Raw genomic sequence first — 19,120 nt, forward strand, 5'->3', positions numbered from 1 at the left:
AGCCTGCTCTAGTCACTTCCTTCTGAATAGTCTGCACTCTGAAAGAGTATCTTTGAGCTTTTTGTTATCCTGTAAAAATGTTTTATAAGATTTTCAGAGGCAGTTTTTATTATATTTTCTCTTACAAATAGCTCATTTTAGATGGAACTGTCAACTTAAGAAAAAATGTACAACTTGAGAGCTGTGAGTTGAGTTTATTCAGTGTCTTACTGAGGACTGTAGCACAAGAGACAGCCTCTCAGATAGCTCAGAGAACTGCTCCAAAGTAAGGGAGGCACTGGTATTTATACGTACAGTGAAGTGAAAGGTTATTACTAGTCACAAGGACCATATATCTCAATTATAGTGCTTTTCTGTGTATGGCAAGATGCAAGAATCTAGGGTCATTGGAATTCTTCATTAGAAATGCATTTTAACTATCTAGGGGATCATATATCCAAAACAGAATGCTTCATCCTAAATTCTTTCAGGGTGGAGTTAAAGGTCAGCAGCTGCAGGGGCTGATGACTTGATCCTTGTAGAACTGGAATGACTGGCAGCATTCTTTGTTTACAAACAATATAGGGTCACCCTATTGGATCAATATAGGGAGTACGATAAGAAATTTGTGACTATAATTGCTTGACTATTAATTTGAATTTTAAAAATCTGTCATGGTACAATTCAGGAAGTCTTAATTCCTAAGCACAGAGAATTGTGGTATTTAGGGTGTATAGTGGGGTTTATTTCAACATTTAAATTTAAAAAATAACTTAAACTTCTCCCAGGCATAGCTTTAGCACAGTTTTTAACAAATAATGATTGATTGATTTGAACTTGAGTTTGTATCCTTTCCTTGCCCACTTCCCATCAGAGAATCAGAGATGCAAATGTATGTCATCAGTAAGAAGTATTAGGATGTCAGTTGATGATTATCTAATTTCTGTACTGCTCTAAAGTTGTCTTTATAATAGTGAAACAAATATAACTAGCATGATTGGTCATATCTGACATGTGAACTGAGTCCTGGTCAGGAATTGACGTGATTTCCTGTCCAAGGTCTGTCTCATACTGTATAGATGTGTAATCATGGTTAAATTATTAGCTTATCAGAACCTATTTTCCTCATTTTAAAAAAGGGCTAACTTTCCTGCTTTGACTTTGTCAGAGGGCTGTTGTTAACATATAAAAGTATTTAGTAAAGCTATAAGCAAGTATAAACTATTACCAAGTATAGCCATGTTTGAGATGCATTTCTGATAAAGGAATAAAGCAAATGAATACATTACAAAATGATGTATTGTATATGAATAAATCTGAACAGCTTATTACATTAAGATGTTGGGCCATCTGGTAAAAGTAATCCCAACTACTAAATATAGCATATCAGTATACTGTATAATAATGATAGTATTACAGAAATTGACAGACAAATATTATGTTCTCCCTGTTTAATATGAAAGGTAGTTGGAGTTTTGGAATAGCTCTGCTCATTTGGTTGATCAGCTTTCTGATTGGCTACTGGGTAAAAACTCGGGATCAGAAAGCTATTTCTAGAAAAAAATTATTTTTAGAGGTGAGTAATTACCTCTGTGACATAATTGGGAATAAGTTTAAAAATAGAGTAGAGAGCAAACTCAAGTGTAGTCTCCCTGAATGTCTTGGGGACAGTTCTAGCAGTTTCTAGCATATGTTTCACTTTTTTGGTTTTATAACTTTGGAGCTTTAACCAGTAACATTGATGCTTTTTACATAAAAAATGCATAGAATGCTTTTTCTGAGTTTTCCATTTCATTGACCAACCTCCCTATTTTCTGTCATGTAAAAACAAATTGCATGCTTTCTATCTAAATTGTTAGTTTATATTTTGTTCTTGCTGTGGGTTTTTATTTTTTAAATGGAAAGAATTTTGATATGGTTCTTGATTACTGTAAAGATTTGGCTATTTGAAAAGATGATTTTATTATAAATCACATTCTTCAAATTACAGTAGAAAGAGTTTTCATCCTCTGACCTTGAATCAGGCTTGGTTATCCCTGCTTCCTCAAGAAGAGCCCTATGTTTGCATGGGGAGGAAGCAGAGCAGTTTTTGTTTTGTGTTTCTATGAAAATGTATTTTTTTTAAATTTAGATATATTTGAAATTTTTAGTGCTAAAAGGTAGAATGGTATAATGAATCCCTGTGTATCCATCAACTGGCTTCAACAGTCATTAACCTCATGGCTGTTTTTTTGTCTTTATCTCCCCCTTTGCAGGATTATTTCCAACTAGATCCCAGGCATAATATCTCTTTAACTGGAAATAGTGGGATCTCTCAGGGATAAGGACTCTTTTTAGATATGACAATTGACGTTGTAGTTATGTTAAGAAAAGTTAGTCGTAAATGTCATTTAATCCACTCTGTGTTTAGAGTTCCTGATTATTTTATAATTGTCCTTTTACTGGGTTTGTTTGAATCAGGATTCAAATAAGGTCTATACGTAGAATTTTATTGATACGTCTTAAATCTCTAAAACTGTAACCATATCCCTACCGTCTCTTAAGCTTTTATTTATTTACTTTTTACCATTTATTTGTTGAGAAATATGAGTTAGTTTTCCTTAGTTTTATTGCATCCAATTTTTCCTGATTTATATGATCATTATATGTTGTTGAAAAGTAAAATATATACAAAGTGAAAAGTAAAATCTTGTCATCCAGAGATACTCAATGTTAAAGTTTTGATACTTTTTTTTCAACTTTTTTGAGTGCCTTTTTTTATGCTTTGTGCTTTGCTTATTTTTATATCCTATTTAATATACTTTAATATTGTGTTCTGCTCATTTCTCCATGTTATTATGAAAGAAAATGAAACATTTGGCTGCATAATAGTTCATAATATGTATCATAGCTTAAATATTCCCTTTTAGCCAGAATTTAGATTGTTCACTATTATGAAGCTGTGATAACCTTTTTTGTACAGAAATCCTTGTATTTCAGATTTTTTGTTTGTTTTGGGGGGGTAATTAGGTTTGTTTGTTTGTTTGTTTAAATGGAGGTACTGGGGATTCAACCCAGGACCTCATGCATACTAAACATGCACACTACTTCTGAGCAATACCCTCCCCTGCTTCAGATTTTTTTTTATATAACCTTAGAAGTGGAATTATTCAAAGGGCATGAACATTTTTTAACTTCTAATTCATAGTGTCATAAAGTTATTATCATTTGTGATCTCAAATGCAGTTTCCAATTTAAGAATCTATTTGCATATGCTCCATGTTATTAAGATGTCTTTGCTCATCATATTAGTAAAATGTGGTTTTTTTCCCCAATTCTTTTGCTCTTTTAATTTTATTTGGAATTTTTTTTTTATGTACACATTTATGTTGTAGATTTGTTGATATTTTTCATTGTATGTATCTTTAGGAAGTTCTTCCACTAGGGTCAAATAAATATTTACCTAAATTTTTTTCTAGAATACTGATGAATTTTTTTCCTTCTTAATTGCTAGCAGGTTTTCCTAGGGACTATTTATTAAAATATTGATCTCCTCCTCATTTATTTGTGATTCAAGTTTGAGATATACACACATACATTTTATGATTGTATTTGTGGTTCAAAAAATTCTAGAAGAAAGAGTTGATTTCCTGTTCACTGGGTTGTAATATTATCTCTTATCCCTCTCCTCACTCCACGTTTTTGTTTTTTCTCCTCTATTTCCCAGCTATAGTATGTATCCAGATGTCTTTGATTCTGAGTGTGCCTTGGGAAAACACCTGAAACAAAACTAGTTTAGTTCTTGTCTTCTTCATTTTCCTTCTGTTTTATGTGTACTTTTAAAATGAATTCCCATTTGCCTTTATTTGAAACTCAATTTACAAAACATTACCAGAACATTATACCAATATTAATAGTTTGTGGTGTATACTCTGTTGTTTCAGCATTTTAAGTCTCTTAATTTTTTTTTTAAGTCTCTTAATTTTTAAGCTTCCACCAGAGGATGAGTAGAGGAAGGGAAAGGTAAACATTTGTCACTAGAGCTAATCATTCTAATATTGGAATAACAAGAAGCTTACTGTAAGGTTATTCTTTTAAAAAGTTAATATTCAGAAGACAAAACAGTATACAATGAAAAGTGTCCTTATTAGTTCTGTCCCTAGCTACTTAGGCCCCGTTTCCAGAGGCAACCAATGATGTAATCATTTCTAAATGCTAAAGTCTTAAGGCTTTAAATCATTTGCAAACATCTCTTCATAGGTAAAAATTTATCTTTAAGTTATTAATGCGTGGGAGTTTTGGCATCAACATTTAGTATTTATTTTGGATAGAATTGTTTACATGTGTATGGAAATGTTTACATATATGTACAGATTTACATAACCATATGTAAATATGTGATTTGATTTAAAAAGTACAATGCAGTAGAGAAAATTAGGAAAACAAGATAAATATCTGATCACTTTAACAGAACCAGTATAATCATTTAAATGTAGAATACTTCCTCTCTAGGTTTAAATTCTGCACATACAGTCATTCTACATACTTTTTTCTCTTAACCACAGGAATTTCACATTGAGCATACTGGATTTATGACTCATTTCTTATGAGGGAGATGAATTTCTTAGTAATATTGCTCTTGGAAGCAGGGAACTAACCTTTATTGAAAAAGAGGGGAAACTAGAGATTGGCAAGAGTAGAGAGGTTAAATAAGGGTACATATTTTTATAATCCAACCTTGAGAAAAATAAGGGAAAAAGCAAGTTATACTAATTCTGGGTTCTTAGAACTGACTGCTCTTCTTTTTTCTTCTTATCTTTTTCCTGGGGTGGGTGGAGGTAGGAATGGATCTGAGATGTGTAGAGATAAGCTGACATTTTGTTACCTTTTGAATGCTTGCACAGAAGGACAGGAATGCCTAATACACAGTACTTTGCATCAAATTAAAATTAATTTATAAGCTGCTTGGTAGCATTACAGGGAGGGCAATCCCAAACAGTTTTGGGAGAACAATGAATGATTGTGGAATTATTAATACATTGCCCAGTATTAGTAACTTAAGATAAATAAAATATCAATAACAGTCTGTTTCTTTTATCATTTTTAAGTACTTTCCTAGGATCACCTGGAAGTAGTGTTAGTCGGCTTTGTCTCCTCCGGTCTGTGATAGTTTTGTAAGCTTTCCTTTTTTTTTTTTTTTTTAAATGTCTTTGACAGTTTTGAAGAGTATTGGGTAGCTGTTTTTTAGAATTCGCCTCAACTTGGGTTTGATGATTTTTCTCATGACTAGACTTGGTGTTACAGTTTGGGGGAAGAATACTATAGGGTGACGTGCTCTTCTCATCCCATCATACCAAAGGTACATGGTATCAAATCAGTAATGATGTTTACCTTGATCTTTTGGTTAAGGTAGTGTCTGCTAGGTTTCTCTACTGTAAAGTTACCTTCTCTTTCTGAATTCTGTCTTTTAGAAATGAGTCACTAAGTCTAGTCCACATTCAGAGTCCAGGAGGGTTAAGCTTCACCTCCTAAAGGGCGATAAATTTGCTAATATTACTTGGAATTCTGTAATGAAGATTTGTCCCTTTCCCTCCTTCTCCCCCATCCCCCACCTCTATTGGAGTATTTTAAAGGACACTGATAAGAACATTTTTATAGTTCTTGATACATATTGCCAAATTACATTCCAGAAGGGTCATAACTGTTAACTGTTGGACTAGCAAAATTTTTCATGGTACTTTGTGTGTTTTTTTTTTTTCAGGTGAAAATTCACACTTTAATTTGTATTTTCTTAATTACTTAGTTAAGGTGACCTTTTGAAAATATTTCTGTAGTGCCCTTTTGGGGAATTATCTTTTCCCTTGGGCTTTACCTACTTCCAGTATTTTTTAGAGACTATCTTGCCTATTTAACGTGTTGTCTCTTAGAGACTTAAGAGATTTATTTAGCATGTTGCTTAGTGGCCTTTAATTTTTAATCATCTTCAGGTTTTTGTTTTTTATTCAGGTTTAGGTAAATGTCATCTAATGATAATTCCATTCCAAATTAATGCGAGAACTATAGTGGGTTAATCTAGCATATGACTGGATTATCTGCTTCAAGCCTGCATGGCTGATGCTCCCAAGCATTTTGTGTTAAAAATACTTTAAAAATATTTACTATATTGCAATGTGTTAGAAAAATAGCTAACCTGTTTGAAAATTACTTTTATAATCTTGAAACCTATGTTGACATTTTATTATATTTTGGGAAATTTTTTTTACCCCTAGATATTTATAAAATACCTTCTTTTAAAAAAGAAATTTAGGAGATAATAGCTTCTTTAAAAGGTACATCCCAAACGAAGTATTTTCTTCTGTAAGAGGAACCAAAATGAACTCTCATACACACATACAAACATAAAAATGCTTTCCCCCCTAATCTTTAATGTCTTGGAAGACTTTTTTTTTTTTTAACTTCATGTTAGTCTTTAACATCTATAGCAACAAAAAAATAGCTCCAGGATAAAAGAGCTGAAGTAAAATTGTCAAAAGAAAATCCAGAGTTTATTGTTTCTACCCTTCAGTTCCTCCAACTTGTACCTGGAAAAAATTAATTTGTTAGTTAAAACATTAAAGAAAGTGAAAATACTCTCCAAAAAATATTTCACGTTATCATTGGATGTTATTTCCAATTGCTGTCCTGGGATTTTAGATCTATTTTTCTGTGGCTTACAATTTTCTTAACTCTTTGGCTGATAGTCTGACAGATAAATATTTAAATAGAAAAATTTGTCAAAATAGATTCTTACTAATGTGGCTTTGGAGCCACCTAGAAGAAATGGAAGAAAATAACCTATAACAAGTTCTCAATCTTACTATGAGATAATGGATTGATACTAAAGAGACAAAAAGAGTTTGAAAAAGAAGAAATATAAGTGCCAATAAACTTGAAAAGATGTGCAGCCTCATTAGAATTAGGAAATAAAATAGTGAGGCATATTTTAGGGGCCTGACATTGTGGCAAAATTTTTTTAAATTGAATGTGTCCATGTATTATTGTAGTATTAGTGACAGTAATAATATTTTATGTAATTACTATGCTATACAATTAGTAATATGTACTGTGTGCTATTGATAGAATTAAAATTGGTAAAGGCTTTTTGTGAATGCCCTTAGATCTGGAGATTTCATTTTTTGTACTCAGTCCTACAAAAATATGGGCACATAGATGTTTGTTGCAACATTATGTTAATAAAGAAATTGGAAAGGCCCTAAGTTATCTCTACTAAAGGAATGCTAAAATTATGTGTTCATGTTTTGGAGTATTATGTAGCCATTAGAAAGAATGAAGTAGAGCTTTATATACTGAAAGTTCTCCAAAGCTTTTTATGTTACAGAGAAGCAAGTTGCAGCATATGTATAATAGGTTCACGTATAACTGAAAAATTGTGCTCTACACTGGAATTTGACACAACATTGTAAAATGATTACAAATCAATAAAAAGTTAAAAAAAAGAATATGTATAGTAGGACCTCATAAAACCCACCAAAATGATAGATGGATAAATGTATTTATAAGGATATAAATACATATAAAGAGACCTGGAAGTATTCATACCAGACTGTTGACCGTGGTACCTCTGGGGAAAGGGAGGAGAATTGGGGAGAGAAGAATGGGAAGGTTGACAGTTGCCATTTTACTCTGTGTACTTCCAGGGATACCACTGATACTGACACATAACTCTGATAATGTTGTTTTACAAATATTTGCTACTAAGACTGGCCTAATCAAGAACTGCTTTTAAGAGGTTTATTTCCCAAGGAATCAATCCATTATATAAACGTGTAGTTCAATGGCATAATTCTAGAAAATACACAGTGGTGGAACTATAGTATCTACTTTTCAACCTTTTCCAAACTTATAAACAGGCAATTAAATTTGACTCCCCAAAGGTGAAATAAAGTAAATTAAACCCACCCAACATGAGCTGGAGTGTTTAAGGTTCTAACAGCAGATAATAAATTGCGTAATGGCACTGGAACACTCACTCCCTCAGTACATACAGAGACAGGATGACTCAACTAACTTATTACAGCTGAACTCTACCAGGAAACGTTTGTTAGTCAAAGGAGGAAATGACTCGGATCTGAGGGATGTGGGGAATTGTATTTGCCCTCCCAACAGAGAGGGTGGATTATTTTACTGCTTTTCTGTGCAAAGAGTTTAGCAGGGAATGGTGTGAGAGCTTTAGATGCGTTTTGTCCTTTATACTGCATAAAAAGTCACCTGTAAACTGGTGCTTAATTTATGCCCAGAGTCAGATTGCTGTAATAGGAAATTACTAATATATAAATTAAACCCTTGATTGTGGAAAGTGTTAAAATATAAAAAAGTGAATTGTATAGTAGAATTGTACAGACTCCCTAGTACCTATCACTCAGCTTCAGCTCATGGCCAATTTTATTTCTTCTCTGCCTGTATTTACTTCCTCTCTCCTCCCCTGGATTATTTTGAACTTTTTCAGTGCACTATTCTTATTTTTACAACTAGGCCCTTTGTGATCAGTTGGAGTAAAGTTGGTTGTCTTCAAGGGTCAAGCCCATGACTTAAACATTATTTAGCATTATTCTCACATTAGGGTTATATATTGAGGAGCTGAACAACTCCTGTGAAACGTGAAAGGCAAAAGCATTGCTTTAAATTACCTTCTATCCAAGGCCTCTTCTAGGCTGATTTACCAGATTCTGTCTTGCCCAGGATAGAGCAACTTCTTAAAGTCTCTGGACACCAAGAAATCTAAATGTGGGGTGGGATGGGTAAGTTTTTTGCTCTAGTGTGCTGCTGTGTGTTGACACTTGTTTTGAGGTCTGGGCCAACAGAGAACTATTTCCATTCTATTTAAAAACCAAACCAAACCAAACCAAGTAATTTTAAAGTGGAAACTATTAACTGAAAACTGAATAGTATTTAAAACAACTCAATTTAAAACAGCTCATGTAGAAATTTCCACAGAAACCTAGCACTTTTGAGGAATGTCCTATTTATAAACACATTTTTTCATTTTACTGGAGGCTAATTAAGAGCAACATACTTTTAAAATTCTAGTTGATTTATATGTTTCTTTCATGTGTAGATACAGAGAAAATAAACACTCAAATTTCAATAAATATTTATTAATTACTGTGGCTGATGATTAACATAGATTCCTGCCTCCAAGCTCTGTTTTTTTGGGGGGGTGGGAGAAGTGGTGGTGGAATCTAGTTTTGTAAATCAAATGGATTAAAAAGAGACTTAAAAATAGCTGTTCTACAATTTTTATGGGTGATAAACACAACTCTCCTTTGTAAAAATCTGTTTGCTTATATTTTCTTAGCATTTTCATCTTGAGGCGCTACATTAACTGGATAGATATTGGGTATTTTAGTATTTGAATTTCATTTTTAAAAAGCTTAGTACTATATCATTTAATTTCAACTCACATTTTATCGGCCTGGCAAGGCAGTGATAGGGAGGAAAGAAGGTTCAGTATTTGTAAGTGGATACTTGTGTTATGTCCACACCCAGCACAGTCTGATCTCTTTTTTTCCTATGGAAAGTCTGTCTCCAAAATTATATTCTCTTCCGCAGAGCTAACCACTTAATTAGGTTTGATGTATATTCTTCCAGTCCTTTATGTATGCATCATACCTTAATTAAAAAAAATAGACAGTTCTATCGTTTATCCTACTTAGGTAGTCCATGGTTTAAAATGGCATCTTCATCATATTCTAAATTCTGGTAAAATCATGGATCAGTTTGTCAACATTATGTTCTAATCTATTGCTCTAGCTGACTATTTCTACCTGTGGCTGCATTTTGAAAAGTTAAATCACTCATGCATCTAGAATTTGTTTTGGTGTAGGGAATGAAGGTAGGGAGTCAGCTGTTCCCAACATTGTTTGTGGAATAATTTGTCTCCTGCCTAGTGATTTGATAGGCTGTCATCAAACCTATATATTTCTGTAATGGACATCATGATTACTGAGTTAATTAATGAAAGAAACAATTTGACTTGTCTCTTTATGTTGACTCTAGCTTCTCTACTGTCAGTTTTCCATAGTGCAGCCAAGGTGATCTTTTAAAAATACACAGGCATAAAAACCCTTATGGACTTCACATTGCTCTTTGGATGAAGACCTAGTCTTGAACATGGCCTAGAAGACTCTGTGTGGCCTGGCCCCTTAACCTTTCTGGTCTCATTTCAGACCACTCTGCTGCTGTCTGGATTCCAGCACATCATGGCTTTCTTTCAGTTTCTTCATCAGGTCATAATCTTACTCCCTACAGTCTTCACACTGCTCTTCCCTTTGTGTCTAGAATGCCTGCAGCTCTCAATCCCCGTACCTTCCACTTCACCCTGTTGTATTCTAGTGAATCCATCCACTTTCAACTCAGAGTTAACTTCTTTAGTAAAGTCTTCCTGACTCCCTAGGTAAGTTTAGAACCAGGTTATGCTTTCTAAGCACCATTTATCTTTTTTTGAAGTAACAGCTTTATTGAGATATAATTCACATACCACACAATGCACCATTTAAGGTGTACAGTGCAATGGTTTTTAGCATATTCATGGAGTTGTGTGACCATTACCATATTCGATTTTAGAACATTATCTTCGCCCAGGATGTACCAATTAGCAGTCACTCTCCACTTCATTCCAAGCCCCCTAGTCCTGGACAACCACATTTTTTTTTAATTGTAGTAAAATATACATAACAAATTTTGCCCCTTTTTTTTGTTAAACTTTTTTTTCTTTTTGTAGGGGGAGATAATTAGGTTTGTTTGTTTATTTATTTATTTAAATGGAGGTACTGGGGATTGAACCCAGGACCTCGTGCATGCTAAGCATAGCATGCTTACTGAGCTATACCCCCTGCAAATTTTGCCATTTTAACAATTTTTAAAATGTACAATTTAATGGCTTTACGTTTACAATGTTGTGCACCTATCTCCAGTGTCTGTTTCTAAAACTTTATCACACCAAGCAAACTCTGTACTCATTAAGCAATAATTCCCCATTCCTCTCTTCCCCACATCCTGGAAATTACCATTCTATTTTCTGTCTATATGAATTTGCCTATTCTAGAAATTTCATGTAAGTGGAATCATACAATATTCGTCCTTCTGTGTTTGACATTTAGCATAATGTTTTCAGGTTTCATCTATGTATCAGAACTTTTTTTTTAATTGAAGTATAGTCAGTTTACAGTGTTGCATCAATTTCTGGTGTACAGCATAATGTTTCAGTCATATATATATACATATACAGTTATACATACATATATTCCTTTTTGTATTCTTTTTCATTATAGGTTACTACAGGATATTGAATATAGTTCCCTGTGCTATACAGAAGAACTTTATTACTCTTTATGACTGAGTAATATTCCATTGAAGTATATACCACTTTTTGTTCATCAGTAGTTGGACACATGGGTTCTTTCTACTTTTTGGCTCTTGTGAATAATGTTCTTACGAACATTTAGCATACAAGTATCTATCTGAGTCCCTGTTTTCAAATCTTTGGAGATAAATACCTAGAAATGGAATTGCTGAGTCAAATTCCAAATGTAATTGATAATTATATATTTAACTTTTTGAGGACCCACCAAATGGTTTTCCAGAGAGGCCATTTAGGAGGTTTCTAATTTCTTCATGTCACTTATTTCCATTTTTCAAATTATAGTCATCCTAATAGGTGTGAGGTGGTATTTCATTGTGGGTTTTTGGGGTTTTTTTTTTGTATTTCACTAATGACATTGAATGTTTTTTCATGTGCTTTTGGGCTGTTTGCATATCTTTGGAGAAATGTCTATTTAAGTCCCTTTTAAATTGGATTGTTTTTGTTATTGAGTTAGAGGGGTTCTTTATATAGTCTGGAGAGTAAACCATTATAAGAAATATGATTTGCAAGTATTTTCTCTCATTCTCTGTGTTATCTTTTCTAGTTTTTTGGTTCATTTGTATTTATAGCAGTTACAGGTTTGTATTTGTAATTTTTAAAATACTTAGATTAATATTTATCTCCACCATTAGAATCTTACCACCCTTTAGGGTAAGTAAGGACTCTATATAAGTTTTTGCTCACTTTTGTGTGGCTGATGCCCAGCACAGATGCTAATACTTTCTGAATGAGTGAAGTTCCCTTAAATTAATTGATGAGTTCCATTGATCTGTCAGTTCCATCTTAAGTATCACTAGTACTCCATCTTGTTACTCATTATTCTTATTGAGAATCTTCCCAGCTATCCTTGTCATGTTAATTCATGGCCCCCCACCCCCGGCATTGGTAGCATTTTAGGTAACTGATTTTTTTTTCTTTCAGCTGGCCTTCTTGGTAGGATAAAGGCTGCAGAGGTACCATAGTCAGGTTAGGCTGCTGTGGTAAAATGGCACAGACTGTGTAAATTAAACAAGAAATGTTTATTTTCACAGCTCTGGATTCTGGGAGTTCCTTGATCAAGTTGCGGGCAGATTCAGTGTCTGGTGAGAGACCTCTTCTTAGTTTGTAGATGGCTGCCTTCTTGTTGTATCTTCACGTGGTGGAGAGAGAGATAGCGTGTCTTTTCTTTAAGGGCACTAATCCCATTCATAAGGGCTCCACTCTTATGACCTAATTACTTCCCAAAGGCTCTACCTCCAAATACCATCCCCTTGGTGATTAAGGCTTCATCATATGAATTTTATGAGGGACACAAACATTCAGTCCATAGCAGTGGTGAGGCTAACTAAGTTAAAGAATTAAGTAAGCAAGCAGAGTAGTGCTCAAGTATCACCAGCTTCACAGGTGAGTCCAGTGTAGAGTATCTGAAGACGTTTACACTTATAGGAAATCAGTCTGATGACAGAAGTGGTATCCAGTCATTTGTATAGTTCATAATTCATGTAAGATTAGTAATAAACTCATAGATTTTTTTTAATAAATTGAACTATACTTAGTTTAAAAGAACTATTGTGAATCTATACATACATGAATTTTTTATAGCTTAAGAGAAAGAGTAACTCTGAACAGTAGTCTTAAAATATTTTTTCCTTCCTCCTAGATTTAAACAGTCAAGTTAAATCAAGCTGGGTAATCATGGCAGAAGGTGGATTCGACCCCTGTGAATGTGTTTGCTCTCATGAACATGCGATGAGAAGGCTGATCAATCTGGTGAGATGAACAGGATGGTCCTATTCAGAACTGAACTGTACCACTCTATCCTTTTTTTGGGAGAATATTGGTTATTGGAAGATTTACATTTGATGGGCACTTAAAGTTACTTCATAATTGAAATTCCACAGTGGTATAAGTCATAATGGTTAAGATACTTGATAGCAGTTTTTTCATTCGAGATAAAAACAAATTGCTGTCTTTATTTATGATAGATTTTTGTTGATGAAATTCACCATTATAGGTGGATAGCACACATTTGTGTACAGACTCTTCTGTTCTGTATTAACGCATATAGCTTGTGCTATATGGAGCTTGTTTACCTGATAATCTGCTATGTAGTTATAGTTCCTGTTATGATATAGTTCAAATCTTACTCCAACAAATGGCATGACAGAAGTCTCTGTAAAGATCATTTTCAAATCCAATTCAACTATTTGACAGAGGCAGATTTCTGAACAACAGGTTTTGGATAGCTTTATTGAAATGAGTGTAGTGAGATTTGAATTGTAGGTTTTTAAAGACTTTACTAGTCTATAAGCTTAAATACAGGGCTGTTTATGTACTATACTGTATACTTTTTATATTCAAAAGGAGAAATTTGACCATTATTCACAATAAATAAAGTACAATTGACCCTTAAACAACATGGGTTTGAACTCTGAAGGTCCATTTATTTTTTTATTTTTTTTTAACATTTTTTGATTTATAATCATTTTACAATGTGTCAAATTCTAGTGTTCAGCACAATTTTTCAGTCATTCATGGACATATACACACTCATTGTCACATTTTTTTCTCTGTGATTTATCATAACATTTTGTGTATATTTCCCTGTGCTATACAGTGTAATCTTGTTTATCTATTCTACAATTTTGAAATCCCAGTCTATCCCTTCCCACCCTCTACCCCCCTGGTAACCACAAGTCTGTATTCTCTGTCCATGAGTCTATTTCTGTCCTGTATTTATGCTTTGTTTTTATTTGTTTGTTTGTTTTTGTTTATGTTTTTTAGATTCCACATATGAGCGATCTCATATGGTATTTTTCTTTCTCTTTCTGGCTTACTTCACTTAGAATGACATTCTCTAGGAGCATCCATGTTGCTGCAAATGGCATTATGTTGTCGGTTTTTATGGCTGAGTAGTATTCCATTGTATAAATATACCACATCTTCTTTATCCAGTCACCTGTTGATGGACATTTAGGCTGTTTCCATGTTTTGGCTATTGTAAATAGTGCTGCTATGAACATTGGGGTGCAGGTGTCATCCTGAAGTAGATTTCCTTCTGGATACAAGCCCAGGAGTGGGATTCCTGGGTCATATGGTAAGTCTATTCCTAGTTTCATGGCATTGTGGTCAGTAAAGATGCTTGAGATAATTTCTATCTTCTTAAAATTGTTGAGGTTTCTTTTGTGCCCAAGTACATGATCGATCCTGGAAAATGTTCCATGTGCACTTGAAAAGAATGTATATCCTATTTTGGGGGGGTATAATGCTCTGAAAATATCCACCAAATCTAGTTTTTCTATTGTAGTATTTAATTTCTCTGTTGCCTTGTTTATTTTCTGTCTGGAAGATCTGTCTAGTGATGTTAATGCAGTGTTAAAATCTCCAACTATGATTGTATTCCCATCAATATCCCCCTTTATCTCTGTTAGTAATTCTTGTATGTACTTAGGTGCTCCTATATTGGGTGCATATATATTAACGAGTGTAATATCTTCATCTTGTATCACTCCTTTAATCATTATAAAATGTCCTTCTTTATGGCCTTTGTTTTAAAGTCTATTTTGTCTGAAATCAGTACTGCAACACCTGCTTTTTTGGCTTTTCCATTTGCATGGAATATCCTTTTCCATCCTTTCACTCTCAATCTATATGTGTCCTTCTCCCTAAAGTGGGTCTCTTGTATGCAGCATATTGAAGGTTCTTGCTTTATTATCCAGTCTGCCACTCTGTCTTTTGACTGGAGCATTTAGTCCATTAACATTTACAGTAATTAATGATAGATGTGTGTTTATTGCCATTTTGAACTTAACCTTTGCAGTTGAATTGGTATATCCTCTTTGTTCCTTTCTTCTTCCTTTTGCGGTTTGGTAATTTTCCTTTGTATTATCATGGATTTTATTTAATTTTGTGACTCCCTTGTAAATTTTTGACTTGTGGTTACCCTTTTTTGTAAATCTATTAACCCATTACTATAACTGTTTTTATTAAACTGATAGTAACATGATCTCAAACCCATCCTACTGTTAAAAAGAATTTAAAAAGAAAGAAAAAAAAATATTCTATATTTCCCTGCCTCCCTCTCCCACTCTCAGTGATTTGTATGTCTTCTTTTATAATTTCATGTTTTCTTTATTTGTAATTCATGAGTTATCACCTTTCCAGTTGTGAGTTTCTCATTTCTGTAGCATCCTGCTGCTTTTCTATTTAGAATAGCCCTTTCAATATTTCTTTTAGCGTGGGTTTAGTGTTGCTAAACTCCTGCAGCTTTTTTTTTGTCTGTGAAACTGTATTTCTCCTTCTATCCTAAAGGATAGCCTTGCTGGATAAAGTATCCTAGGTTGCATCTTTTTCTCATTCAGGGCTTTGAATATATCTTGCCACTCCCTTCTGGCCTGTAGTGTTTGTGTAGAGAAATCAACTGAGAGCCTTATGGGGGTTCCCTTGTAATTTACTCTTTGCTTTTCTCTTGCTGCCTTTAGAATAATTTCTTTATCCTTGACTCTGGCCATCTTGATTATGATATGTCTTGGTGTGGGTCTATTTGGATTCTTCCTGTTTGGGACCCTCTGAGCTTCCTGTACTTGGATATCTGATTCCTTCTTTAAGTTTGGGAAGTTTTCAGTCGTGATTTCTTCAAAAACCTTTTCAATCCCCTTTGATCTTCTTCCCCTTCTGGGACCCCTATTATGTGAAGATTGGGACGTTTTATATTATCCCATAGGTCCCTTATGCTATTTTCATTATTTTTTATTTGCTGATCTTGTAGTTCTTCTGAATGGGTGTTTTCTATTGCCCTGTCTTCTAGATCACTAATTCGTTCCTCTGCATTATCTAGTGGGCTTTGCACAGCTATTGGATCATTCCTCATCTCTGTCAATGAGTTTACCCATTCTACTTGGCTCTTCTTTATAGCTTCAATTTCATTTTTGACATATTTTATTTCTCTAAGCACTATCTCTTTTAATTCCTTCAGCAATTTGATCACTTCTTTTTTGAAATCTTGATCTAGTAGGCTATCGATGTCTATTTCATTGATCTTTCTTTCAGGGGATTCCTCTTGTTCTTTTAATTGGGAAAGGTTTCTCTGCTTCTTCATCTTGCTCATACCTCTCTGGCACTGTGGTTTATGGAGTATCAGTTGTCTATTTTGGATCTTAAGGATTTTATCTATCTAATGCCTATTTAGAAATAGAACTTAGGGGGAAAAAAGAAAAAAATAGAGAGAGAGATTATTAAAAGAAGGGAGAAAAGAGTTTGAAAACAGTGTATAATGAATAATAGAAGAGCGAGTTGAAGCAGAGTATTAATCGGGTTGAGACGTCCTTTTAAAACCTTTAAAAAAAAAGGGGTGGGGAGATGAATAGATGTATTTGAAACCTGTGTCTAATCAATAACAGGACATCAAAACACAAGAGAAATAGAAATGAATTAAGAAGTAAAAATTAAGAGAGTAATAGAAAATAGAACAGGTAAAAACAGATTTTAAAAAAAAAGGGGGTTGTCGGTGTTCTCCTGGAGTTTGTGTGCTTTTAATGTGAAGTCTTTCTGTCTTCGTCCTGTTTTGGAAGCTCAGCTTGTTTTCAGAGGCCCTCCGTTGGCGCCCTCTTCTGTGCTGCTCCCAGCACCTGTTGGCAAGCAGATCGAGCCTCCTCCTAACACGGGGTCAGGTGCAGCTCTCCTCTGCTGTGGGCGGGCGGGTCACTGCCCCTCCCGATGCTGCAGTCAGATGTTGCAGACTGGCCAGGCAGGAGGGCGGGTCGTGCCCCCTCCCAGCACCTCAGTCAGGGGCTGTGTTCCTGCCCGACAGGTGGGGGGCCGCTCTCCCTCTGCCTGCGCCGCCGGTAGCTCCGCTGCTCTGTGCGGCTGCGCGCTCCGCGCTCCGCCCTGGTTGGCGATCCGCGGGTGGGCTCGGGGAAGACCGAGGGACAGCCTTGTCCCTGCTCCGAGCCAAGACTCAGCTCCTTGGTTGTCCCTGTGGAGCAAGTTCTCCGAGGGACCAGGATGGAAGGATCCTATCTGCCCTGGGCTGTAGGCCCGTCTCAGTCTGGCCTTTGAGGCTGCTAAGCCCTTCGGTGTGGATGCAGGTTTCGCCCCCACCCCCGCCTGGGTGCTCAGCGCTGGAGGATATGAAGGCTGTGCCTGGGCCCCGCCTCTCTTCCCCTGAAAAGTTTCCGTGGGTTTTCAGAGATGGGGGTATGCACCCTTCCCCCGAGAGCACATCAACCTTGCTGTCTTATGGAGGGCCCAGGCTGTTCTGTCCCGTACACCCACAGCCACGGCGCCCAGCCTCTTGCAGTTCCCCGGGGCTGCCTCCGTGCAGCTGCCCCCGTCCTCCGCCCGGCTTGTGCAGCCTGGCCCTGCCCGCCGCTGCCGACTCGCATCTCAGGCTGGGTGTCGGGGGGACGCTCTGTGCCCGTTTAACTTAGTTCTGTCAGACAAAGGCTGCTCTGTACAGATCCGAGCCTCGGAGGCTCCCTCTCCGTCCCGCTGGCCTCTCAGTTGGAGAGGGGAGACCCAGCGAGCGAGCGCCAGTCCTCCTTTGCCGCTCCCTCCCCGCGGGACCCGTCCCGCGCTGCTTTGCCTTTTGTTCTTTCTTTTTTCCTTTTCTCCTACCAGATTTTTGGCGTCTTTATCTTTTGAAGAGGGCGATGATCTGTTGGAGTTCCGCAGGTGCTCTGGTTGGCTGAGTGGGTCTGTAGATGTGGGTCTTGGTGTATTTGTGGGAGAGGGTGACTTACGAGCGTCCTTCTACTCTGCCATCTTCCGGAAGTCCCCTCCACTTATCTTCTTGAAAAGCTTCTTTCAAGCACCAGGCCTGAAGTTTGTCAGCATCTTGAACTGGGCTGAGCCGAGCCGTGCACCGCAGCAGAAAAGGGTGAGGGTCCATTTATATGTGGATTTTTTTCAATAGTAAATTCTACAGTACTGAACAATCTGTGATTGGTTTAACCTGAGGGTGTAGAATTCTGTTGATTCGAAGGGACTGTGTACACAGAGTGCTGACTTTATTAGGTATAGTTACTTTATAGTTACATGCAGAGTTTCCACTGTATGGAGGGTTGGTGTCCCTAACTCCCTCATTCATTGTTCAAGGGTCAGCTGTATATTGTTATGTTGTACATTGTAACAATATTTTGTTGTTTTAAAGTACTCTTGTACAGGGGTATATTATTATAGGCCTGTTAATAAAGGCAGGTACAAAGAGTTGCTCAATTATTTGAATTGTTGGTAGTTAATAAGCAGGTTTTCTGCTTATTCAGTGTTGATACATAGTAATTAGAAGTGCATTGACGGTGAGTGGTATTCCTTTGAGAGTCAGCATATACTAGGACTAATGATCCTTAAGAATGCTTTAGAGAGGATAGCAATAAACTAAGAACTTATAGATTAACTATGATTCTTGTGAGTATAGAAATAAAATGGGAATGCCATATCTCTGATAACTTGATGTAAAAATAGATTAGTTTGAGTGAAGGATAGTTTAGAAAATATTTTCTCCTGTTTATTTATGAAGTTTAAGAGCTGATAGTTTCTATGCCTTAATTCAGTCAAACATAAGGCAGATTTCTTTTTCAAATTAAATGTGATATTTGGAACAAAAAATAGACATATAACTTACTTGTGGTAAATTTCCTTAGTTTTTGTGTGTGTTGTTGGGAGGGGGCATAAACATTGTACTTTTTTTTTTTTAATTAAAAATTTTTTTATACAATTTAAAGGTTACTTTCCATTTACAGTTATTACAAAATGTTGGCCATA

The 19,120-nt window shown here is 35.6% G+C and overlaps 1 protein-coding gene across 2 annotated transcripts in view; it reads left to right on the top strand.

Annotated features, from left to right (window-relative positions):
* The window catches only part of SMIM14 (small integral membrane protein 14), a 56,793-nt gene that overhangs the window by 10,554 nt on the left and 27,119 nt on the right, over positions 1 to 19,120 (top strand). For both annotated transcript variants that reach the window (XM_006209759.4, XM_072944939.1), the window contains exon 2: positions 13,020 to 13,129. In XM_006209759.4, coding sequence (XP_006209821.1) covers positions 13,055 to 13,129 — 75 coding nt within the window. In that variant the 5' untranslated portion in view covers positions 13,020 to 13,054. The remainder of the gene's footprint in view (positions 1 to 13,019; positions 13,130 to 19,120) is intronic.

Source organism: Vicugna pacos, chromosome 2 (genome assembly GCF_048564905.1).
Source record: "Vicugna pacos chromosome 2, VicPac4, whole genome shotgun sequence".
In the NCBI taxonomy this organism is placed as follows: domain Eukaryota; kingdom Metazoa; phylum Chordata; class Mammalia; order Artiodactyla; family Camelidae; genus Vicugna; species Vicugna pacos.